Source organism: Nipponia nippon, unplaced genomic scaffold (assembly GCF_047370975.1).
Source record: "Nipponia nippon isolate SJK-2023a ecotype South Korea unplaced genomic scaffold, ASM4737097v1 scaffold_29, whole genome shotgun sequence".
NCBI lineage: Eukaryota > Metazoa > Chordata > Aves > Pelecaniformes > Threskiornithidae > Nipponia > Nipponia nippon.
The window spans coordinates 4,676,499-4,702,995 of record NW_028262346.1 but is presented as its reverse complement, the minus strand read 5'-3'; the positions used below and the strand labels follow the sequence as shown (position 1 = coordinate 4,702,995).

Below are 26,497 nucleotides of genomic sequence, written 5' to 3'. Positions count from 1 at the left end.
GAGGATGGGAGCTCATATCCTGCAGTTAAAATAATTGATGAGTATGTGTTCAATCCCCAGAAAGAGGATGGGGGGGAGGGAGAGAGAGAGAGAGAGAGGGAGGGTGTGGTGGTTGGGGAGGGGGGATGGGAGGTGGGAAAGGTGCTGATTTCAGCCCTGTAGCGTCAGGATTGCGTCAATTTGGGTTTCAACCACGTCTTCAGTCTCAGAGCAGAGATACTCAGAAGAGCCAAAACAGGAAGGGGGTTGCAAATCAGTGTGTAAAGGGGAGGACCGAAGCTTCCCCTCCCCCCTCTCCTCCAGCCTCCTCGCAGCCTCCTCCTCCACCTTCCCCACCGCTCGTAGACCGCTCGGGTTTTGGTTTTTTTGTTGTTTTCTTTAAAAAAAAAACCAAACACGTTGGAAAAGACGGTTGCCCGGGCGCTGTGAGAGCGGAGAGCCGGGGCACAGCAGGGCAGCGCGTTCGGCGCTCCGGGCAAGTCGCTCGGTACCCGGGGAGGCGGCTCCCGCACCCCGGACCGCGGCTCCCGCGCCCCGGACGCCGTCTCCAGAACCGCGGACAGCGGCTCCAGCACCGCGGACAGCGCACGCCGCCAACATGGCTCCGATCGCGGCCAGCCGACAGCAGTTCGGTAAGCGCGTCCCGGCCCCAACTCCCCGCCCGCGGGGCTGGAGGCTTCTCCCCTTCCCGGGAGGAGCGCAGGCAGGCAGCCTCTGCTGAGCCACCCTGCGCCTCCCAGCACGCAGCTTGTTGGGAGGAACCTGATTTCCCCCAGTGCTCTTCGATCTCAGAAGTTGTGTGAATTTGCTCTCTTTCCCTTCTTTCGCTTCCTTCCTCCCTAACCATTCCCCCCGGTAAAGCAACGGGAGAGATGAAGAGGTCTGTGTAGGTCCATTTTCATAGGAGAGAGGTTTGGGGTTGTTTTCTCTGTCTTGGTTAAAGTAGTGTGGCTTCACAGTTAAATGATGTATATGAATCCCATGCCACAGAGAAAATCTTTGTTCAAGCTGTTCTTGGAATAATTGTCATTCCTTTTTTCTTGTTGTAGAGAAAGATTTGTTAAGCGTTAGTTAAAGTGAAACGTAGTCTTGTAAAGGACATTGCTAGGAAGATGAAAATATAGGATCCCAGTGTTTTTAGCTAAACAGCTGCATCTTGATCAATCTGGTTTCACTGAGAATAGCAATGATAACAATTAACTTTTCAGTTTTGTCATTTCTATGCACTGGATGTAGGGTGGTTAGCTGTGATACCAGAAGTTTCAGAAACAGTCATATATGTGCATTTATAAAATAGATACATAAATAGCTTTACTCATAAAAGCAGTAAGTAGAAATGTTTCTGAACTCTGCTTTACAAATATTGACTCTAGCCTAGATTATATTTGCTTTAGCAGTGGTTTAATTCAAGGATCATTCCATTGACTTAAGTGAAGTGACTCCAGATTTATATCATGTAACCAAGATAATAACTTCTCCCAGAACCAATAGGTGGTTTCCTATTAATACATTGCCTTGAATGTTAACCAATTGATTTACATTATGACAACAGCAAGAAATTCAGGTTGCAACATAATTAGCTGTAAGTATAAAACCATTTTAGTTACCATTTCATCTTCTTTCCTACCCCACCCACTTGATGTTTCTAACCACACTTGTGACATCATGCTTATCTAATTACTTATTTAAGAAAGATAATTAGTATTTTAAACATCATATTGATTCTACCACTCCTTTCAGAAATTGTAGAATTAAAATACAGCATAATAGCCATTACTATAAGAAGTCTGTCATCTCATGAAAAAGTATTGTAAATGTGCAAATCATTCTTAAAAGCTATTAAAGTATTCTGATTAGTTTTCAGTTACTTCTTGCTTTCTACCTTTATACCATGTATATTTAAATTTATGCAGCCCAGAGAATTCTTGAAACTCAGAGCCACATGCTTAACTTAGAGAAAATACTTTTTGGTTATGTATGTAATTTTCAGTCATTTCATTAAGTTCTTACAATGAAATATGTAGACTGATACAGCTTGTAGGTGAAGGGAAAGTGACATGAATATTGTCAGAAGAAATTAATAGCCAGGCCTGATCCTTTCTGTGCTGGAACATTATGTCCTACTTTGCTCTGATAGTATTGTTGTGGATTTTTTTGAATCATCCCACTAAAAAGCAAAAGTAGAGTGGCAGCACATCTATCTACCCAGCTTTTACCTGAATGAAGCTGATTTAGTAATACATAGAGGGGGATAGTTTTGCTTTTCTCATCCAGAACAATCTGCTAATCATTTACGAGAGAACCAGAACTGTTACACAATTGCTTTTATGCATAAACAATGTCATTCCATTAATATTGTACTGGTCTTCCACTGTTGCAGGGAATAAAGATTAAGCTCTGATTGCTACATTGTGGGAGGTTTAAACTCACTTAGTAATGTTACTTATGGGCAAAATTGGATTTCCAATTAGTTGTGCTCATTTACCCCTTCGATGCATGCTTTGAAGGGCTAATGATACTCTATATGTAACTAATATATCCACATGACAATTGAGGTTGTAACACTTGCTCAGTTTTTCTCTTTATTCAGTTTAAGTATAGGATTCGTATTAAGGCAGAAGAGAATTATGTTTGAATGTTTTTCTTATATACTCCTAAAAAGTAGTGACCCATCCTGTAAACTCCCCATAGCTTTGATTCATAGTGTCTTAAATGCAAACCTTAGGGGTTATCAATGACACACTTAATAGTTTTTTCAGCTTTAGACTCACATGTGACTGTCCAATGTCACATCCATCTGGAAAAGACACTTGGTATATATTTATTCTAAATTTTCTTGATAGACTTCTCCAGCAAAGTATTGAAAATCCCATTGAAACTTTGAGTGTCATAACCTCCAATTAAACTCCATTCGTTCAAGAGATACCTCCAGGCAATTATGGGATCAGACCATAAAAAATGAGTTAATTGAGTGTTCAAAGTATTCTAGGAAACAGTGTGAAAAGCAGACGATGTATCTGTAAGTAATGGATATTTCAGAATCTGTTTTATCTAACCAACAAAGCTCCATGATCTCAAAGCTGAAGCCTCCTGAGAGCTGGTATTACTCACAGATATATAAACTCAGAAACTACACACAGAGGGATGAGATAGTCGAGCAATTGCTAATGGTTATTACTATTAGGATGTGAATAGTATTTTCCTCCCACTCCGTGTATGGAAAAATGCTAACATAACAAGCGTGCCTTAGCATGGGACTACACATTCAAGCCTGCAGGTGGCGAGCAATATGTACAATGCAAAGCACTTTCAGTCTGTCGATCCTGCTGCTATTACCATCCCCTATCAGTTTGTTTTATTAAATTATTACTTTATTAAATATCACACAGAGTCAAAGGCATTGCTGCTTATGTGCTTGTTGCTATTTATTTGATTTTCAGATGAAATTCCTACAGTGGTTGGGATCTTTAGTGCATTTGGCCTTGTCTTCTCTGTCTCCCTTTTTGCTTGGATCTGCTGCCAACGTAAATCTTCCAAATCCAATAAGACCCCTCCATATAAGTTTGTCCATGTTCTGAAGGGGGTTGATATTTACCCTGAGAATCTCAACAGTAAGAAGAAATTTGGAGCAGATGATAAAAATGAAGCAAAGAACAAATCAGCGATGCCAAAGAATTCTCTCCATCTTGACCTGGAGAAGAGAGATCTAAATGGCAACTTCCCCAAAACAACCCCTAAAATCCAGAGCTCTCCAGATCTTGAAAATTTGTCTCCTAAGCACTTTGCAGAAAGGAAGAAAGATTCAGTATCCCCTGATAGTTTAAAATCCATCACTTCCCTGTCATCTGAAGATAAACAAGACAAGCTAGGAACTCTCTTTTTCTCCTTAGAGTACAACTTTGAGAAAAAGGCATTTGTAGTGAACATCAAAGAAGCATGTGGGCTGCCAGCAATGGATGAACAGTCAATGACTTCTGATCCCTACATCAAAATGACAATCCTGCCTGAGAAAAAGCACAAGGTGAAAACCAGAGTGCTGAGAAAAACCTTAGATCCAGCTTTCGATGAGACCTTCACGTTTTATGGGATCCCCTATAGCCAAATTCAAGACTTAACACTTCACTTTATGATCTTGAGCTTTGACAGGTTTTCCAGAGATGATGTCATTGGAGAAGTCCTCATTCCCCTCACAGGAATTGAACTGTCAGAAGGAAGGCTGCTAATGGACAGAGAGATCATCAAAAGAAATGTTAGGGTAACATATTTTTTATTTAAACTTTAAAAGTGTTGTGCTAGTGTTAGCTATGTTTCTTGTGTAATGCTGCTAGCATCTTGGAAAGAAAAGGGAACAAGCTCATCATGCAAGTCATTGAGATGCTTTCATAATGGCAGTAAGAGGAAGCAATTACACAAATGTAATAAAAGAACATTACAATGAGCATGTTGCAAAAAATTGCTAATGTCCTAAACTCTACTTGCTTGTCCAGCTGGTCCAGCAGGTTTGAGTGGACCCATTTACCCATGGGCAGGGCCTGGGATATACGAGCTGCAACCTCTCCTCAGGGAGCTCATTCTGCTCCTGGGCTTCTCTGGTGTCAGTGCTCTGCTGTTCCTTCAGTCGACTGCAGCTTTTGAGCTGTCTAAGCTATTTGGGTAGGCGTGTTTTGACATTTAGAGAAGCAGAGGTGTCTGTTTGAGGTAAGGGCTTCCAGACCAGTCAAGGTTCAGCAGCATATATAGTAGAAAGTACACTTGTATTCAGCAGGTCAAGTGGTCTCAATCCACATTGATTTACTTTACAAGGAAAGAATGTAAAGATCTCTATATTATTCCCTTTCTTCTCCCTTCCTTTTTCTGTTTGAAATCATTCTTTCTTAAAGTTTATTGAAGTCAATGTAAATCTTTCACTTCAACTACATGGGTTTTATAGCAGATTCTTAAAGTATGCAGGTAGTCTTTAGTTAAGGAATTGGAAGCTGTTTGAGACCGTGTCATTGATGCAGTAGTATGTTCTTGCACTTCAGTTCTGTTACTACCTTCTACTACTCAAGAATTGTGACACAGGCTGCAGCTCTACTAAGGATAATAAGACACGAGGGAGAAGCCAAAGCCTTACCGAAGTCAATGACAAAACATACTGACTTCACTGAAGTGGGCTAAAAATATTTCATATCATTTTGTCTCATTTCAGAATGTAAAGATCATTTGTAACCATCACAGCTGAACCACAGAAATGCACATGCATCACACACACATCTCTTAATCTCTACTAAGGAAGTGGAATGTGTATTGACTTTCAATTTGATTGTTTTCAAAGAGCAAGCATGCTGCCAAATCAAATAAGTGTCTACCAGACAACATACCTATAACTAATACTGTTATTTTGCAATTCTATCGCTATATTACAACTATAATTATGTCACTGATATTTTGTTGATAACTTATTGGGTTTTCTGGTATATAAGGTATTATTTTTGCTTGTTTCCCTTGCCTTCCTCCTTTCTGTGAAATAAACTGCTCCTGCAAATTCAAATCTAATAATCACAGAGACAGTCTTTGATCTCATATTTATTTCTGTATTTCATGTGTATTATACTACTTTTGAAAGCGTCAGGGATGAGAATTCACTAACTGTTTGAATCCTTCCTGTCTAAAAACATTTTACTGAAGATTTTTTTTATTTACCTTTATTCACATTTTTTTCAGTATATCTTTGTGGAATTTTGTTTTGCTTAAGATATTTTTTGTTCACTGAGATTTTTTTCTCAGGATGTAGGATTTCATTTCTAATTTCTGAAGTTAATGATGTCATGTCAACCTATATTTTCACTTATTATTTATTTTTGTTCAGTCTAATAACCAACCATAAGAAGAGTCATATAACTACAGTAGAGGGAAATTATATTTGCTATGTAAAGCAGCATAGCTCCATAAGTTATAGCCTTTTACACCATTTCAGAACATACAGTTATGTGACATTTCATAAATCTTCTTAATTCTGGTTTAAAGCTTGGTTGATATAATTGGTTATAAATAGTCTTATTTCTTTTTTTATTTCATTTCCTCAGAAATCATCTGGGCGTGGAGAATTGCTGATCTCTCTCTGTTATCAGTCTACAACAAGCACACTCACTGTGGTTGTTTTAAAAGCCAGGCATCTACCTAAATCTGATGTGTCAGGATTATCAGGTAATGGTTTTACTAATGAATATGGCCTAGGAATATAAAACAAACAGACAGAAGACAGCTAAAAGTGACTACATCAATGGACGAGGGAAGAGCTACGGATGTCATCTATCTGGACTTCTGTAAGGCCTTTGACACAGTCCCCCACAACATCCTTCTCTCTAAATTGGAGAGATATGGATATGATGGATGGACTGTTCGGTGGATGAGGAATTGGTTGTATGGTCACATCCAGACAGTAGTGGTCAACAGCTCAATGTCCAGATGGAGATCAGCGATGAGTGGTGTCCCTCAGGGGTCCGTTCTGGGGCCAGTACTGTTTAATATCTTCATCAATGACATAGCGGGATCGAGTGCACTCTCAACAAGTTTGCTGACGACACCAAGCTGAGTGGTGCGGTTGACACGCCTGAGGGACGGGATGCCATCCAGAGGGACCTGGACAGGCTAGAGAAGCGGGCCCATGGGAACCTCATGAGGTTCAACAAGGCCAATTGCAAGGCCCTTCACCTGGGTCAGGGGCAATCCCCTGTATCAATACAGGCTGGGGGATGAAGGGATTGAGAGCAGCCCTGCCGAGAAGGACTTGAGAGTACTGGTGGGTGAAAAGCTGGACATGAGCCGGCAATGTGCGCTTGCAGCCCAGAAAGCCAACTGTATCCTGGGCTGCATCAAAAGAAGCATGGCCAGCAGGTCGAGGGAGGTGATTCTGCCCCTCTGCTCTGGTCTTGTGAGACCCCACCTGGAGTACTGCATCCAGCTCTGGAGTCCTCAGCACAGGAAGGACATGGACCTGTTGGAGCAGGTCCAGAGGAGGGACACAAAAATGATCAGAGGGATGGAGCACCTCTGCTATGAGGAAAGGCTGAAAGAGCTGGGGTTGTTCAGCCTGGAGAAGAGAAGGCTGCGGGGAGACCTTATTGCGGCCTTTCAATACTTAAAGGGGGCTTATAAGAAAGATGGGGACAGACTTTTTAGCAGGGCCAATAGCGATAGGACAAGGGGTAATGGTTTTAAACTAAAAGAGGGTAGATTCAGACTAGATGTAAGGAAGAAATTTTTTACAGTGAGGGTGGTGAAACACTGGAATGGGTTGCCCAGAGAGGTGGTAGATGCCCCATCCCTGGAAACATTCAAGGTCAGGCTGGATGGGGCTCTGAGCAACCTGATCTAGTTGTAGATGTCCCTGCCAATTGCAGGGGGGATGACCTTTAAAGGTCCCTTCCATCCCAAAGCATTCTATGATTCTATGAAATGTGGCATTTCAAAGACTAAAAATAGCCCATAAATGCAGAAATGTTGTCTCTATTATTTGCAGTTTATTAATTTTATTCGTATCTAGGTCAATACTTTATTTTCCAGGGTATGTATTTTACAAATTTGTTCTTCAATCACATGTTAAAAAAGCATGACATCTGTTAGCAGCGGAAACCAATGAGTTTTGTGATTGTCTTGAACAGAACCCATCTGCCATAAGTATGGGATGTTGTTTGCAGGTACTAAAAGCTGTTATTTATGACAAAACCCAGTTTATTTATAGAAGATCAGTATTGAGTGAGATCATCATATGGTTTATTTCAGCTTAGCACCAAGAAAAGAAACCAGTTACATCTGAATTTGGCCCACTGAGCACTAACATTTATTTGGCAAGGTGAAAAGGTGAACTATGCCAGTGCTGGAAGCAGGCTGTAACATAACACCCATGCTTTATCATGCGCTGTACTTGGGGTGCACTAAGAAGGAGCAGTTTTTGCACTCCCTTTTCCTGGTCTTGTTGTGCCATTTTGCATTCAGTGGAACCTCCTTTGAAGCCAATATTAGAAATGCACCTAGATGCACATTAATGCTACATAACATAACAACAGAATAAAATTTAATGTACAGTATACTAAGGATAAGAGAACCATACAAAAAGAACAGTACACAACAAAGGACTATACCAACAGTAGCACATCTGCTGTTGATTCTGTATAGGACTGATACTCTTTCATTTCACAGGATTTTTTTGAAAAGAACTAGTTTTGGGAACCACTGAATCATAATTACTACAGCCAATAATACAGTCTTTCTACTTCTCATTACCTAGAAAGTTAATCCATCATGGATCCAATACAGCAAAGCTATGGATAACTCCCATTTACATAGTGGAGTTCCATTGAAATCCTACTTCTGATCTCAATTTTATTCACATATCATAAGGAGAAAGGATATAAATGGAGCCTAACAGTTTAATCCACTATAAGAGAGCATATGTACTTTTAATAATCAACCCCTAAGTCACAGCAGATAGTGGAGGTTTCATGAAGACAGCATGACAGCAAACTGATCTCAACAGACCAAGTCTGGCTGAGGTTCACCTAGGTGGGAAAATAACTTGAAAACAAAAGCCCTCCTAGTCTCAGCAGTCACCTGGACCCTATAGCACATCCAAACTACACATTTGTTTACTATACCTCTTAGGAGTAAAGCTATAAATTTTGTTTGCTCTTTCTGCTTCTCTCAGCACAATCTAGTTAACTGCAATAGGAATATAACATTTCTAAGAGATGCAGGCAGCCATATTACACCTGGACACGTAGTTCATTTAGACAGTTCTTCATTATTTGCTGTTCATCAGCAAGGCCGGGTTCAGTAAGTATTTGGGTGTCAGTAACATACTGCACTCACAACAGTCCTTATTTCCTCTGTGATGTTCTCCTCAGCCCACCATAAATCTTGGAAAAGGAAGAGGGCAAAATGGTGTTTCTGTGGGGTCAGCTAAACAATTGGATAACTCAGTCTCCTTAGGAAGATGGGAACTTTTTTACTCAGAAGCTGTTCCATACCCACAACTTCCTTGGTTTCCTTGATCACTAGTGTTGAGGTCTCCTAATAGACCTAATAAAATCAAGAGGAACATCCTAGCCTTATCTGGTAGCTGGCCAGAAGTAACAGTCAGAAAATGTCCTTTAAACAGAAATGAACAGCGTGAATCCACTGATGGATATTGATTCTGATATTTTTAATGCTTGTGTGGCATATATTCATTTTAAAGCCAATGAACATTTTAATTACATTAAACCCTATTTTTAAAATGTTTGTTATGTTGATAGAGCATGAAAGTGAAGATGTATTCTATCATACCTTACTCCTGTTAAACTGTTGTCAGTTCAAGGAAACAAAAACCTTTTCATCATCTGACCATTTCAGTCTGATAACTTTGGCACAGAATTTCTAAATATGGTTCAGTTTTGATTTTACTTTGTTAAAAAAGTATTCAGCTATTCTTGATGTTTATGAGCTGATTGTTTGCATAGACTATCTTGTTTGACTGAGTTCAATAGAAAGGATTTTGTACTACATCTATGCAACATGAGAATTTGGAAACAGGCCCACATTTGCACTGAAATAAATGCCAAGGTACTTAAAAGGGATGATTTTTAAAGAGTTCTCTAGAATTCTTCTGAAGGAAGAAATATAGCCATTGTTGAAGACAATAGCAAAGGAATATTGCAACAGTTGAATAATTATGAGGAATGCAAACACTTAAAGTTGGTTGACAGCTAAAAATATGGACATTTTCCCTTCTCTTCTTCAATAGTAGTACAGCACAGACATAAAGTCAAGTACATATCCTAACAACAAACGTACCCTTACATTTAAAGTTTAGTGTTAAATTTGTTCAATAAAAATTGATGAGAGCAATTTAATCAAGCTAATTGACTTTGGTAGAACCACAACAGAAATGAATCGCATCCGTTCATCCATTCTCTCAGCATAAGCTTATTCTCTCCTTTCTGAGGTTTTTCTTTGCATGAGTCTTATTAACGCTAATCATTATCCCCTACTGGTAGAATGTGTGAAAAGCAGATTTCTGTTACACATAAATATGTAGTGATACATATTTGTCAGAGTCCATTAGAATTTTGTGTACTTTTATAGCACTTTTGCATGCAGGAAAGAAGTTATTAGCATTAATGGACTACAGGGCAGGATTCATCTCAGGAAAGAGACATCTGTATTTGATCAAATGAATCACACCCTAAACCTCACTGACTATCTTGATTACATCTTTGGTGAACATAAAGGGAGCTTAAAGGGGCTAATTCAGATGTAAACACAAAAATTGGATGAGATGAATCATCTTTAATAACTTGAAACATCTCCCTGTTGTAATCAGGTTGTTAAGTTATGAAATTTACCATTAACTAAGTCAAGGAATTTCTAAACAACACTGTTCAATAGCTGATCTGTGTTCTTTCTTTTCATTGCAGACCCTTATGTCAAAGTGAATCTGTACCATGCTAAGAAGAGAATTTCTAAAAAGAAAACCCATGTGAAGAAATGCACCCCCAATGCAGTGTTCAATGAATTGTTTGTCTTTGACATTCCTTGTGAGGGCCTTGATGATATCAGCATTGAATTTTTGGTTTTAGATTCAGATAGGGGGGCAAGGAATGAGGTCATTGGCTGGTTAACCTTGGGATCTTCAGCAGAAGGAACAGGTGGAGAGCACTGGAAAGAAATTTGTGAATATCCTAGGAGACAAATTGCCAAATGGCATATGTTGTGTGATGTTTAACAGCTTAGAGAGGGGCTGGAACTTGAAAAACTATATATATTTCCATAGGCAAGGAGCAGTTTTCTTTCTTTGCTATGTATAATTACAGGCTTGTAACTACAAGACTTTTTTGGGGGGTGAGGGAATAAAAATTGGATTGAATTATCAGAACAGAAGGTAACTAAATTTTCACAGTAAATAAAGGCATTTCTATTTCATTAGTCTTTAACATAGTTGGATCACATTTATATTCTTCTGGAGTTTAAATACCCTGGAACTTCTGAAGCACTATAAACTTAAATAAGAACAGACTATGTTTTTTGAAAAAGTCACTGGAAACCTTATTAGTACTGTTATACATAAGATGATAACCTCATTAAAATATATCACTAGATCTAAAAAAACACCTATGGTTTATCGGGGGAAGGGGCTGAGTCTGTAAAAGCCATGGGGAATGAGGGTGATGAATTCCTTCTTCCCCTCCATCAAAAACCTTCTTTTATGAAAATTCAATCATTCTTTGTAAGTTTTGGTTATTTATACTTTGATCATCCCAAAGACTGAAGAGATTTTCAGCAATTTGCTTTACATATCACATCATGTGCAACTAGTTGTTTTATGTGTGGAAATACTGTATAATTATTTACACTGGGATTTTTTAATAGGTATATAAGTAACTTGTTTTATTACAGTGACTGAAATAGATACAATCTACAAATCGTTGTGCAAGTTAACATACATTGTTTTTTTAAAAGGGCTCCTTTACAGATGACTGCACATGTTACAGTATAGCTAGAATTTGGGATTAGATATGGCTTGCTTTTTTCCCTCTAGCAAGGATTACACTTTAAGCATTTCAAGCCATGGGAAAACATTTCTATTGAGGTGAGGTAACATACAGGACATTACAGTCAATGACCTTTCACCAATTATATTTTAAGCCATTCAGTAATACTTAAAGAAAATTTGTTTCTTCTTTTGTTTCATTAAAGAACAAACAAAATAGTGAGACAGAGAACAAAACCTTATTCTGCTGTTTAACTTCCTGAACTGTGAGTAATGTCATTACACTCAGTAAGACTACTCCCAATATTCAAAGTCTAATGCATTTTTAAACTTTTGCAGGATAGGAAACCAAGTTCACATTATAATTTATCCAATATTATGTTAGACAAAGTACTTGAAAAGTGCATTTCACTTAGATTATATGCATTAATATCCATTACTGATTGTACCGAAAATTGGTGGTGGTAAGGGAAAATAACATCCTGATTTCATGTTAGTGTGACATACGTATGTTTAAACTTAAAGTGTGCCGGGCTGGGGAAGTATCAAGTGTAGCATAAACAAGTATATAAATAAAGCATTTAGACCTATGAAATTTACTCTTGGTCACACCAGATAGATAGATAGATTTTTAGGCTGTCAGAACTACAGCACAACTATAAGCAGATTATTTCCTAAAGTTTTTACACTGATTTCTGATACAGAAGTGTTTGCAAATATTACTCTTACATCATTTTCAGTTACAATATATATAAAGAAGAATATAATGATGTTAGTTATTGACATAAGAAGGATTTAAAAAGTGGAAAACCATTTTCAGTATTTTTGCATACATCATTTTATCATGTGTAATCCCACTGAAGTGAAAGAGACTATTTGGGAATTAAGGTATTGCTCAATGGGAGTAAAGGTAACAGAATGGGCATGCCAGGTAAAAAAAACCCATACATTGGATGTCAAATTACTTTCATTAAACAACAGATCCAGGTCTTATTCAAAACTGTTAGAGATTTGTTGTTGACTTCACCAGTTGTCCTATGGCCAAATTATGTTTGCAGTAAAGGACATTGAAATATGAAATATGCAAGTAGATAAATAGTACTGGAAGAATTCTGTTGAGGGTCTTCCAGGTTTTGTGTCGATATTTTCTCCAGTTTTTGAGAATGTGTTTAATATAACAGTGTTTATAAAGTTCTGTAAAAATACATTTTCAAAATAACATAAACATCATACTTTTTATGATAATGCTCAATGTAAAAAAACTGCATATTGTATGTGTAAAGGAATCTTTTTTGCTTATTTCTTTAGAAAGTTGATTAATTGCTTAAGGGCTAGAGTTTGCCAGCTACATTCAAGCAGAGCTAACCCAAAGCCATGAAGTCAGAGGAAAGATGCCCACAGGCTTCAGTGGGGTTTGAAGTGCAATCAATCACAGAGCAAAACTCTTCTTGTGAATCAACCCAGCAATATCAATGGGACCATGGATAAGGGGAGACACTGATCTGATGGAGGCTGAGAGAATTTAAGTCAGTACCACACAACCAGAGTTGATACGATTTCTAGCAAGGAAAGAACTTTATACTGAAAGTGATTGCATGAAAGAGAGTGGGACAGCTTGTAGTTAAAAAAAATGGAAGTTTTGTATATTGGCCCATAAGTAGTAGATTATCTCTAAAAATCAGATGACAGGAGTCATGTCTTCACTGGACACAAATTCTGACATTAGAAGAAAAAAAATCCACTTCTTTGAATTAATGATGGGCTGTGAACATCTTTCATTTTGCATCCAACAAGTTGTCATCAATTTTTTTTTTGAAGTTTCTATAGCAGCTTGAGGGTTAATATTTCTACCAGCTAAATGGCAGTTGTTGGTAGGGGCAGGGGGTAGGAATGGGAAAGGGAAGCAAAGATGCTTTTATTAAATCTTAAAAAAACCCTGTAAATAATAGAATTCTGTTTTTCATTTAAAGCAATGTTTAGCTTGGAAAGTTGAGTAAAGATGACTTGTAACACATCTGTAAACAAAACAAGGCAGAAGCGAATGTAGACCTGTACCAAGATGAGAAATTCTGCTGTTTTATAAAGTATTCAATTCTCATTGTGACCATCTTGAACTCTGTTAAGGATACTGTACTGTATTAAACATGTAAAAAAATGATGTTTGTCTAAGTAGCTTACAAAAATAATAACTCCTTGAATGGGAGATTATCCATGTCTGGAAATCTGTCATAACTAAATACCTGATTCGTTATGGTGTTGTAACTTAATAGAAGCTATTTGAGAGGAAGCATGGTGTATGAGATTTTGTAAGTTATTTGTGCTGGTTTTGTATGTTGTGCCATGTGTGTAAGACAAGAATAAACTGCTGCTTTTGTTCATCCCATCCCAAAACAATTATCCCACCAATGTATCTTCTCCAGAGATTTCTGCTATTGTTTGTATTCATGGTCTACTCTCTCATGCTTCTATCAAAAAACATTTGCCTTGCAAAGTCTTCCTCTTCTCACAGAGGTGGATTAGACTTGTTCTGCCAAATACTGCCCAGGCATATCACATGTTCTTTATTCGTAGCTTGTTGCATACCTACATTTGTCTTGAATTGTACTCTACACTCAGGCTAGAACCTGAGACATGGCCCATGACAGAAAATCTGAGCCCTACATAGGTGTCCTGGTTTCAGCTGGGATAGAGTTAATTTTCTTCTTAGTAGCTGGTATAGTGCTGTGTTTTGGATTTAGGATGAGAATAATGTTGATAACACCCTGATGTTTTAGTTGTTGCTAAGTAGTGCTTACACCAGTCAAGGACTTTTCAGCTTCCCATGCTCTGCGTGGCGCACAAGAAGCTGGGAGGGGGCACAGCCAGGACAGCTGACCCAGACTGGCCACAGGGCTATTCCATACCGTATGACGTCATGCTCAGTATATAACTGGGGCGAGTTGGCCGGGGGGGAAGGGATTGCTGCTCGGGAACAGGCTGGGCATCAGTCAGGGGGTGGTGAGCAATTGTGTCGTTTATCACTTGCTTTGTATATTATTATTGTATTATATTATTATTATTGTTATTATTACTACTACTACTATCATTCTATTTTATTTTACTTTAATTATTAAACTGTTCTTATCTCAACCCAGGAGTTGTCTGACTTTCACCCTTCCAATTCTCTCCCCCACCCCACTGGGGGGGAGTGAGTGAGCGGCTGTGTGGTGCATAGTTGCTGGCTGGGGTTAAACCACAACAATAGGCCCTACAGGTACTGATATACAGATGTAAATAAGAATGAATTCTAGCATATTAGGTGGGGGAAGTGAAATGCAAGTCACATTACTATTGGAATCCTGGTGATACTCCGTTTTCCAGAAGAAAAATTATCCCTTGGACAATCATACTGTACCACTCTTACTTTCTTTGATGTAAGGAAGTCATGTTAGGCACCAGCTTGTCAGGTGAGTCTGGAAGTTAAGGTAGAGAAAGCATTCCTTCAAATGCTATACACTAATACAAACTTTGCTGCTGTGGTCTCTAAGGTTATTAGAGTACTTTACCAGCATAGAACCTAAAGCTAGGGAAGGAAGAAGGTAGTTGCAGCTGGGATACACACCACCATTTAATAACTCCCATTGTGATCCTACAACCAATTACCTGAAAGGGATCCCTGATCCTTGTCACAGAAATCGATGTATAAAAACTATGACAGGACACATTAGCCAAATGAAGGACACAGAACATCTTCCATGGATATAAGTTGGTATATTCTCCCTGGCAAATCTGTCCCCAAGAGACAGGTATCAAGTGTGAAAGACTGCTCTTTTCCATCCTATGCAGTCACTTCTTTTTTCTTCCCTGCATTGTATGGTTCTCCTCAAACAATGGTGATTCACACGGGTCACATTTTGGACCTTCTTCAGGACAGAGATCAAGAATGTCTGTAGGTTTTCCAACTATAATGCAGCTGAGCCTCAAGGGAAGTCTGAAGGCTACTGCCTTGATTGCTCTTTGTATCTCAAATTGCTGCAACAGACAAGTCCCGTGAGGCCTTAAGGAAGCCATTACAGATATCCTCCTCTTTGTAAGAGATGTGATTCCTGAGGCATAATGCTATTGTGTAAGCCCCTTGTATTTATACAAAATCACAGATAGCAACATGCTGCACACAGAGTAATAATGCCTAACCACAGATAATTGTGAACAATATTTCTTTTCCTCAAACAAGATTCAGATATGTTCCATGTAAGCTTCTACCTTCTTCTCTGTGCTCTCTGCTTCATGAGGTCTCATGAAGCTGCTGAACAACTCATGGCACTCTTACAGCTGCTATGACTGGTACTGGCACTTACTTGCTTTGCTCTGCTGATGACTCCTGAGCAATTACCTTCATCCAAAAAGTTCTACCTAATTCTCACAGGCTTCTCCATAGTATCTTTTCTTTTCCATCACTAAAAAGCTGTTGCAACATGGCTTTGGGTCTAGAGGCTTTGAGGGAACTTTGAAGCACTGCAACATGGCAGCACCTTTTAGTTCAGAAGAAACAATCATAGAATCATAGAATCGTTAAGGTTGGAGAGGACCTCTGAGATCATCGAGTCCAACCTGTTAACTTAACTGCCTGGTCCACCTCTAAACCATGAAAACATTCACAAGTTTTGTGAATACTTCCAGGGACTGTGATTGTACCACTTCCCTGGGCAGTCTGTTCCAACACCTAATCACAGTCAATAAGAAAAAGGAGGACTTATTTTCTTTGCTATTTTATTGTTATCTCTGTATTGTTCTGTTAGTTTTGCTATTGTGTGTCTGAAGTACTTTGTGTATGACCAGAGAATGTCCTGTGGTTACAGAAGTGAATGTTCTGATTACACCACCAGCAACACAATCGGGTGTTGTCCTGTCAGATAAGTTGACTTCTGCTTGAGTCCTTCAGCCTCAGTAGCAGGACTTAGGAGGCCCCAATGCCTTACCCCTGCCCCCAGAGCTCTGCAGTCACTCTTGACATGCCTTGGGTTACCCAGCAATACTGTTGATGCCCACATGGAAGAGCTGTAATAGTCCGAGGGCTGAACAAGCCTTGGCAACATCCTGAGTCCTGGCCTCATGGCAAGCACCAGACCTCCCAAGATGTCATCAGGGCAGGTCAGAAGATTGGGCCTCCAACCCCAAGTGGAGGGGGTCTCCAGTAACTATCACACTCCTTTTCTCCTCTATGAAGACACAAGATTTGAACTCAGCTGGCTCTCATAAATCCCTGTTTGTTCTTCTCAGTGACCAGGGCAAGGTACTTGTTCTGAAGTTGCAGGTGGGGCCAGCTGCTCTTGTGGCTGTTGCCAGAAGTCACAAGCTTCCAGCTTTCCCCACTCTGAAAGCCACCCTCCAACAAATGCCAGAGCCCTCCCCAGCTCTCTCTGGATCTAGGCCAAGACCATTGGTGTTGCACCATTTGGTGTTGCAAAGCACGCTCCTTGGCATGCCAAGACCATTGCTGCATAACCTCCCAGCAGCCCTACTCAGTCCTGTGGTGAAGGGCTGGGCCTCAGCACACCGTGCTATGCTAACTGCTGCTGTGACTCCATGTCCCCTTCTGCTGCGGTGTGCTTGGCCCTCCCCTGTAAGGTATCAAACTTCCTCAGCAGCCACCCAAACCCAAAGGAAACTTCCAGCATTGGCAGCAGAGCCCAGAGCTACTGCTGCATGCTTGGAGAACACCGGCTGTTGGCAGCCACCCACCTATTTGAACGGTAGCACTGACGGCCTCACCTCTGTTCGCAGTCCCCGGGCTGCGGGGCACCCTGAGGAGCCCCTCCAGAGGAGCCCCTCCACAGACGCCCCTCCACAGACTCCCCCAAGTGCTCCAGGGCGAGGCTTCCTGCCCCCCTCAGCCCATCCGTGTCCCATCTCTGGAGTCTGCAAACCTGACCAGGCGTTGGCGTGCACCACTGCGTGCCCTTGCTGCACCTGAAGCTGCAGCAGCCCCAGCCGTGGAGCTCCCAGGTATTGTAAAGTTTCTGGAACTGTTAACCTGTTTCTCTTTAGGGAGCAGGATGTCACTCACCCTACAGATCCAGTGGGATCTCTCATTATGAATCCTTCTGACAGTAAGATGCTCTTAGGCCATTAAAAGAACAGGTTGGGCCTGACTGGAAAATGCTCAGCTTCCTCTTGTCCTGACAAAGGAGGTTTCATTCATTATTGAATCTTATTCTTCCTCTTTGGGCAGTCTCTCAAGGGTTTTTTTTAGGTGACTGAGCTGTAAGAAGACATGTGGTTTTGCATTTTTGTAAGTGGACAATGTGGTATGGAGTTTGGGTTTAAGTAAAACATGCAGGAATTTAAGGTCCCACTGGGTGACAGATAAGTGCTGTATTATCGCAAGCAGCTTCACTAGGGCTGTGGTTGCACATAGGGCTGAGGTAGTAGTCATGTGTAGCAGTTCTGAGTCATAGCATTCTAGATTATGAGTTAATCAGCAAATATAGATTAGAGTGTTTGCAATATAAGTTAATGTTGCAAAAAGATCCCTGTCTTTCCTCCACATCAGAAATACTGCATTATGAAAGGCTCTAGTTCTAACAAAAACAGAATACAGAAAAAAAGTAGAAAATCCAAGACGCAGCAGGTCAAAATGCACAAAGAGGCATGTTAAGACTATTTTCTTTTGAACTTGCTGGAAAATAAGCATAATTTTAAAACAAAATCACTGCTGTTACAGTTCTTTTTTCTAACCAGCCAAGGGTGTGTATGGTGACAGCAAGATTTAATTTAGTCTTGAAGACAATCACAGAGATAACCATGAATTTTCTCTGACTGATGCTGTAAATATTTTAAATGGCTCTGAAAACACAAGTTTTATGGAACAAGTAAAAAGTATTGCACAGTATCACTAGCAATATTGATTACATTTCAGTAACACCCACCAAATGAGATTGCCTTTAGGATTGTGTGAATGAAAGTTTCTAGTTGGACATTAAGAGAGGGACAGGGAAACCTCTGTACATCTGCATCATCTGAGGTGCCTACGTACATTGATCTGTAGGGCAAATAAACAGTATTCTAAACTCAATTTTCCTTTCAGTAGCATGGGATAAAGCTTAACAACATCAATAGTAGCTACTAACTTTTGTTATGAGTTATTATTTTCACCATTCTCCAGGGTTATAATGCTGCTCTGGGGACTGCATTTTCTTGAGATAAATCCCTCAGAGCTGTAAGACGCAATGGATATATATGGTGAAAAAAATAGCTGTGAACTACAAATAGGCATATAACAATAGAGAATTATCCCAGGCTAAAATCAGAAGTGATATTAAGTAGCAGTAAAAGTTATTAATAAGTAAATTAGTGTGAAGAAAGTGCACGAGTAAAATGCTGTCAGCAGAGGAAAGGAGGTAGAAGTCTGATACTTCTTCAGAACAAGCAAAAACCAGATGTAGTTGGCCTCTGATACACATTTGTGTTGTTTTTTCCCCCCTTATTCCCTCAATGAAAGCAATACACCCTTATTTTAACCTGCTTTGATTCACATCAGTTAATGGGCATTTGTTCTAACTCGAAGTTCACTATGTGTGATTGGTCTTGAATTTGCTTTAAACAAGGGCTGCAAGGGTTGAGTATTGCATTTCTTTATATGTACAAAAATTGCCTGAATAACTGCCAAGGCTTTGCTGTTTGGAAGTGCCTGGGACAAGGCTGATGCTGTCAGGTCTGGACTGATATGGTGATACCAGGAAGCTCTGTTTGTCTCAGGTGTTCTTCTACTATCCAGGGAAAGCACTTTGCTTTCATTCCTGGTCAGAAGGACCAAAGAGGGGAGTTTTGACCTGGGGTATGGTCAGAAGAAGAGGTTTGGTTTATTGCTCTGCTCCACACTTTGTGAATAAGTATTTGCATTACGTATTATTTTTTTTCTGTTTGTCAGCCCTCGTTTTTGCTGCCCTGGTATGTCCTTTTCTTTGACTAAGTCTTCACCCAAACAGACAGGCTGCCTCTGTGTATTGGGTTTGTGTGGCAAGGTTTTGGTAGCAGGGGGCCTACAGGGGTAGCTTCTGTGAGAAGCTGCTAGAAGCTTCCCCTATGTCTGATAGAGCCAATGCCAGCCAGCTCCAAGATGGACCCGCTGCTGGCCAAGGCCGAGCCCATCAGCGACGGTGGTAGACCTTCTGTGATAACATATTTAAGAAGGGGGAAAAAAAACCTGCGCAACTGCAGCCAGAGAGAGGAGTGAGAATATGTGAGAGGAATAACTCTGCAGACACCAAGGTCAGTGAAGAAGGAGAGGGAGGAGATGCTCCAGGCACCGGAGCAGAGATTCCCCTGCAGCCTGTGGTGAAGACCATGGTGAGGCAGGCTGTCCCCCTGCAGCCCATGGAGGTTAACGGTGGAGCAGATATCCACCTGCAGCCTGTGGAGGACCCCACACCAGCACAGGTGGATGCCCAGAGGAGGCTGTGACCCTGTGGGAAGCCTGTGCTGGAACAGGCTGCTGGCAGGACTTGTGACCCCACAGGGGACCCACGCTGGAGCAGTCTGTTTCTGAAGGACTGCACCCCATGGAAGGGACCCACACTGGAGCAGTTCATGAAGAACTGCAGCCCATGGGAAGGACTGATGTTGGAGACGTTCATGGAGGACTGTCTGCTGTGGGAGGGACCCCACACTGGAACAGGGGAAGAGTGCGAGAAGTCCTCCCCCTGAGGAGTGGCAGAGGCAACGTGTGATGAACTGATTGCAATCCCCATTCCCGGTCCCCCTGCACTGCTGTGGGTGAGGAGGCAGAGAATTCAGGAGTAAAGTTAAGTCCAGGAAGAAGGGAAAGGTGGGAGGAAGAAGTTTTAAATTTAGTTTTTATTTCTTATTACCCTACTCTGATTGGATTGGTAATAAATGAAACTATTTTCCCCAAGTCGAGTCTGTTTTGCCCATGACGGTAATTGGTGAGTGATCTCTCACTGTCCTTATCTCGACCCACAAGCCTTTTGTTGTATTTTCTCTCCCCTGTCCAGTTGAGGAAGTGGAGTGGCTTTGGTGGGCACCTGGCATCCAGTCAAGGTCAACCCACCACACTCTGTTACTCTCTTCGCCTCCATTTCCAATGGTCCCAGTTTTGCTACATCCATAGCCAAATTTGGAATTTCTGATACATTTACCTAGGTAACCTCATCCTCACATGGTTTTACTAGTACCTTTTCTTGGTGCTGCAAAACTGGACTCCTGCAAAGGTCTCCAGTGCTTCCTTCAATTGTCTGCAAAATTTAGCTATTTCTGACTATAACTCCCCCTTAATCATTTGTGAAGTCCAGCCCTTCCTCACAATGCTATCTGCAACTTTTCTCAGCTTCTTACATTACTATTGGCCACATTCAGCTCTTTCTTATGTCATGTACAGTAGTTTTCCTGTTAAGTTGGCTAAACCTCAAGCCAAGGCTTAGCCACTGGCTAATTATTTGGCTGTGGTCCTAACATTAACTGGTATGTTCCTCATGTGTTCATATGCTTTAGCAGGATAGAAATGAAGGTTCAAGAATTAAGCCCGGATAATTGGTGTCCAAGATATCTGTGTTGAAAGACTAGCTATTTTCTCTCACCTTTTAGTAAAAGGCAAAAGTTGGCCACCACCACATGGTATTTTAGCTTTGATCTAAATCATTAAGATTTGAAACACTGTGGTCCTCGATCTAGTCCATTGGTACTGTCAGGGAACAGCAAGAGCCAGTTGCGCCCTTGGGTAAGGGCATCTGAGCATGGTAACACAGCCGGCAGGGCAGGGCCTCACCAAGGTGAGCCCAGTCCCTGCAGTACTGAGGAAGGCAAGCCTGCAGATGGCAGCTAAGGTCAGGCAAGAGTCTGTGCGGGTGAGGGTCCTAGGTGAGGCTGGTTAGCGCCATTAAGGTCTATTAGTGCCCTTAGGGCCCTGAGAGGTACCTTAAGAGACATTTATATAAAGGTATAGTATCTCTTAACTCTTCATTTAAATTGTACCTGTCTTGAACGTTTCCTAAGTGTGTCCTTGTTGAATTATGTTTACTACTTTATTCGTAATTTAGATGATCTCTGTTACCTCACAGTTAATGCATAGATTATGAAAAAAATACATTACTTGCTGTAACATATTCAACAGCAAACTTCTGTTTTCTTCCTCTCTCCCTAAAGCCAACATTACAAAGCCAGAGATTGAAATATAAATGATCCACCAATACTCACTGGAAAATCCTGGTCCACAAAGCTGGAGCAGCTCTGAGATTTCACAAATGAAAGTTCATCCATCTCTGATTAAAACTATAAAAATGCAATTAAGGTAACAGCAAACTGGTGCCTAATCTCAGAGTAAGGCAGCTTCAAGTGACCAAATGACTGTTTCTTGAATAATGATATAAGAATATTCTTTATGGAAAGGTAGTATCTTGCCCACCAGCTTCGTTGTGAGCAGAATGTTTTAATTGATATTTTTCAATATTCACATTCATGCAGGATAGAAAAATCTTGTCACATAGTATGCCTGATTTCTGGAGCCGTCTCTGTCCCAAGGGGTTGTGTTCCTCGCCTGTGGAGGTAAGTTTCACACAGCATTCTACTGGAGGCAGTCTTCTGAGTGGAAAACAGTTGTTACCAAAATTATATGAAGCTCAGAAAATGTATTCTAGGGATTGAAATTTTACGTGGTTTTTTATTTTCCTGTTTAGAAGACCGGTATAGTTTGTGGAAACAGTTTTCATAGGCCTTTCAGATGGAGAGTTATTTAGACCTAAATTGAAGCAGAGAAATTAGGTTTTTTAATGTCTGTTACATTAATTGAATGGTTAAGGCATTTGACTTGAAGCATGCTGGTTCAAGTTGTTAATCTGTCTGCCTCAGTTTCAGGTAAATATCCTATCTCTGAGATCACTGGCTACTTAGAGAGGCATCACTTTCCTCAAAACTTTCCTAGAAATTTCCCAGGGAGCAGGGAGTTTGACCTAGCCACCCAGAGCTCAGAAAAGTGCCTAAGTACACGATACAAGATTTTCTTACCACCTTCTTTTAACCTAATAGAAATTAATAAGAATTAGAAGAAGGCAAATGTCTTGATGCAGAAAAGTAATGCAGTCTGAAGATGTTATGGGCTAAGAAAATGGTTCCATTCACACAAGTGAAAAAAGAACCAAAAACCCACCAAAACCAGACCTTTCTTAGAGTATTTACTTCAGAATGGAGAATAAAATCAGATTATATTGAAGTTTCTCACTGCAGTCTTTAGAAACCAGAATAACAAAAGCAACAATATGGTCTTGGAGTTTCTACTTTATAAAATGGAATACCTGATCTTCTGAAGTGGCATAAGGGGTTGTTATAAATGTCTAAGTGTAAATTAACAGGTGATACGTCTCCAGGCCTGAGAACAGTATTGACCCCAAGTATCCTAGTATTTTATTCTTGGTTACATCTGGGTGTGTGCAGAATCCTCAGGGCAAAGAGCACAAAGAAATGGTGGGGACTTAACCCCAGCGTTCATACATGCACAGTATGCATGCATCGGATGATCTCTGGTTTATTCTAACAATAACTGACTGTTTTCATAAAGGATGATGGGTCAATCTACTCTCAGTGAGAAGAAGGTGTCAATGCTATATACTTCTCAGAGTGATTGTAAAGCCCAATGAAAGAACACTTGCAAACCATATGTAGATGAGTATTGCTAAGAATTGCTATGAAATTCTATGATTCTATGAAAATGATCAGGTTGGAACTCATGCTTGCCCTCATTTTTTGCCCTCTCTATGGTAATTTACAATGTAGAAATGTAAGAGAGTTATGATACTCAGAGCTAAGAAATATCTGCAAAAAGATTATACTGTCAGCTGGCATCAATTATTGCGATTAAAACCTGATGCAAAAATAATGCCTGCCCTAGAATCCCCTTGCTGATATCTTTGTTATATATACATGGCACTGCAAAATATCATTCATCCACAGGCACTTAACTGAATTTGTCCTTTGCCTAAATCTACAATATATAGTACCTATATAAAGCAGACAATGCTTGATATGAATCCTCTCTGAAATATGGTCCATAAAATTGATACAAAACAGGAACAAAGTCAATGTAACTAAAATATTTACAGTAAGTCATTTAGGCCTATAATACCAATCTCCTATTATTTTTTCCTTGTACTTTTGTGTTAAATGCCAAAATTGGCCTACAGTTTTGAATGAATGAGAGAATTATGATATGGTATATAGTGTTCATGTCACTTTTATTCTGTGCAATAAATTTAAATGAAATACACATTATGTGAATTGGTATCTGCTGTCTGAGTTGAAAACAAACGTTCTCCTATAATCTTCATGCTGTATTACCCCAATTGTACTTCATACTTGTCAGTTTTTCCTCCTTTGTGATTAAAAGCATCTAAAAATGGTATCATCTTGCACAGTCTCTTCTGGAACCACATTGATCAGCCTGAATTCCTAATTCCTGATTGCATCAGGGTACAGGAATTGCTCTAAACCCTAGAAAACTTGGTGGAAGGTAATTCCCTCCAAAGCAGTCATGTAGATGTCAGACGGTGAATGGGGCAGTTAACTTCTGCCCGTTGCAACCAGCCCACTACAGTGTCTGATCTGGCATCTTGACTGGCTGGGCAGATATGCTGCTACCTGGGTTCATTTCCTGAACATACATAGGAAGAGTCATGCTCAGTCAGACCACACAGTCAGCTAGTTTAATAAATGGCAGAAGGTGAAGGGTCTAGAGCACAAGTCTTATGAGGAGCGGCTGAGGGAGCTGGGGTTGTTTAGTCTGGAGAAAAGAAGGCTCAGGGGAGACCTTATCACTCTCTACAACTACCTGAAAGGAGGTTGTAGCGAGGTGGGGGTTGGTCTCTTCTCCTAAGTAACAAGCGATAGGACGAGAGGAAACGGCCTCAAGCTGTGCCAGGGGAGGTTTAGGTTGGATATTAGGAAAAATTTCTTCCCCGAAAGGGTTATCAAGCATTGGAACAGGCTGCCCAGGGAAGTGGTTGAGTCCCCATCCCTGGAGGTATTTAAAAGATGTGTAGACGTGGCACTTTGGGACATGGTTTAGTGGTGGGCTTGGCAGTGATAGGTTTACCATTTGACTCAATGATCTTAAAGGTCTTTTCCAACCTAAATGATTCTATGATTCTAAGGAAGTGGGTGTTTAGGAAAAAAAAGAGATAGGGCTTTTGAGAGCAAACATTTTCAGTGGTATAAAGACACAGGTGCTATTGATGAAGTGGATGTACTTCCTGCTACCAGGAAATTTTCTTTAAGAAAATTTATAACACAGGGTTCTCATTTACCTAGGTACCAGACAACTACATGACTTCACCAGTAAGAACTAGAAGGCACAAACCAGAGTGTCATTATGATGATGAAGCTTAAGTATCTTCTCAGATAAATAGGATAGTACAGTAATACAGGTAACAGGGAACATGTCCAGCACACATGCCAGAGGAGGTCCTGTGATGCATAGTCCATACCTTCTGCAGTGTTTTGGAGGTGATCTGTTTTCAGAGATTTGCTGAAGAGCTCTGAGTAAGGCCAGAGAAGGGAAGAGATCTCTACTTAGCATTATGTTGTGTGACAGAGTGGGAAGCAGGACCCCCCTAAAAGGGTTTTGCTTGAAAAGCTGAATTACACCAGAATCCATATATGGAGCTAGTCAAAACAAATAGTGATAAAATTCTGTCAGGAAAAAAAAAAAAAGAAACAGGTTTTGGGAAACATAATTCATTCTGCTGACATTTTCAGAAGTGGAAATAATTTTTTTTTCTTTTTAAAATAACATTGAAACTATTTGATTTGCCAAGATGAGAATCATCTGTTTGAGGAAGTATTGGTGTTTGACTCCAGCTTCATTGTTTTGATTCATTTAGCAAGGCTTTACAATATTTTCAATATTGTATTTGCATACCACAGTAAGTAGGAAATATACTTTGTCATTTTGACACTATATAAACAAATTATTTCAATGTTTCTGAATAAAATTACTTTTCTATTTATATGTCTTAACAATGGTGCAGATGCAAAGATTTGAAAATTTGGATTGTTTTCTAGTTTCAAATCATAACAGTTTAGGAATACAGTTTTTTCTTGTAAAATAGAAGTTATATTTTCTGAACATCTTTGTTGCTAGGAATTCACTTTTGCAACTTTAACATGCTTAAAGAAAGACACATTAACCCCAGCCTATAGATGTGAATGAGCCTCAAGGAACTACTTAGTTTCCAGGGCTTTTCCAAGAGAATTTTTCCATATTAGTGCACTGTGGTCTAGAAGGGAAGAGAACAACACCCAAATTAAAAGCCTTCTTATCTGTTGTCTTATATGTAGGAAAAACAGGAATAGAGAATTTTTCAGTAAGCTCAGGTTTTTAAGGTGATTACAGCCCTATCCTTTACAGACTACTCTTCTGATGGGTGTCTTTCCTAGGGGCAACACGGAGATCTCTTGCAGAGTTCAGGGCCGGAACACTGTTATTTATTTTTGTCTTTGAACTCAAGCTTGTTTTGCTGTTGTGGTTAAGACACCTAACTGTTTCCTTATCTTCCCCTTAAGGGCAAAGGGGACTGAGACATAAAGTATTCTGCAAAATTTTCAGGAATTCCTGAACATAGATTCTTGACTATTTGAAGCCCAGTGGCTTAACAAAGAGATGTTATGTTGTCCTTGTGTTCAGCCCTTCAACACTGTGATGAAATAAGACTCAGCCTCAGGGCATGCAAGATAGGAGTTAACATGAAATTGTTACACAACTTTCCTCCATATAATAGAGCAGTAATATACACACATTTCTAGCACTATATCATGAAGTAGATGAATAGAAGCCAGCAGAGCTATACCAGATGGATATCTGAAAACATAACTTCAAACTTTTAGTTTGTCAGGAGTGTCCTACATTTTAGAGTTCAAAATGAAGGACTACTGTTTGTTTTCTCAGGCATTACACTTTAACAATATTGTGTTTGCTATCAACACATTGCCAGAAACAAAAAT

The 26,497-nt window shown here is 40.1% G+C and overlaps 1 protein-coding gene across 2 annotated transcripts; it reads left to right on the top strand.

The window, feature by feature from the left end:
• The first annotated feature begins 258 nt into the window (after positions 1 to 258).
• Positions 259 to 13,914, top strand: SYT4 (synaptotagmin 4). Of its 2 annotated transcripts, none has more exons than XM_087763670.1 (4): positions 259 to 632; positions 3,441 to 4,249; positions 6,069 to 6,189; positions 10,440 to 13,914. In XM_087763670.1, the coding sequence occupies exons 1-4, from the start codon at positions 599 to 601 to the stop codon at positions 10,745 to 10,747; spliced, it is 1,272 nt and encodes a 423-aa protein (XP_087619796.1). In that variant the 5' UTR covers positions 259 to 598; the 3' UTR covers positions 10,748 to 13,914. The 2 variants fall into 2 exon arrangements, with proteins under 2 accessions (XP_087619796.1, XP_087619795.1); XM_087763669.1 differs by having other exon boundaries at positions 262 to 632; positions 3,441 to 4,255.
• Positions 13,915 to 26,497: the final 12,583 nt, after the last annotated feature.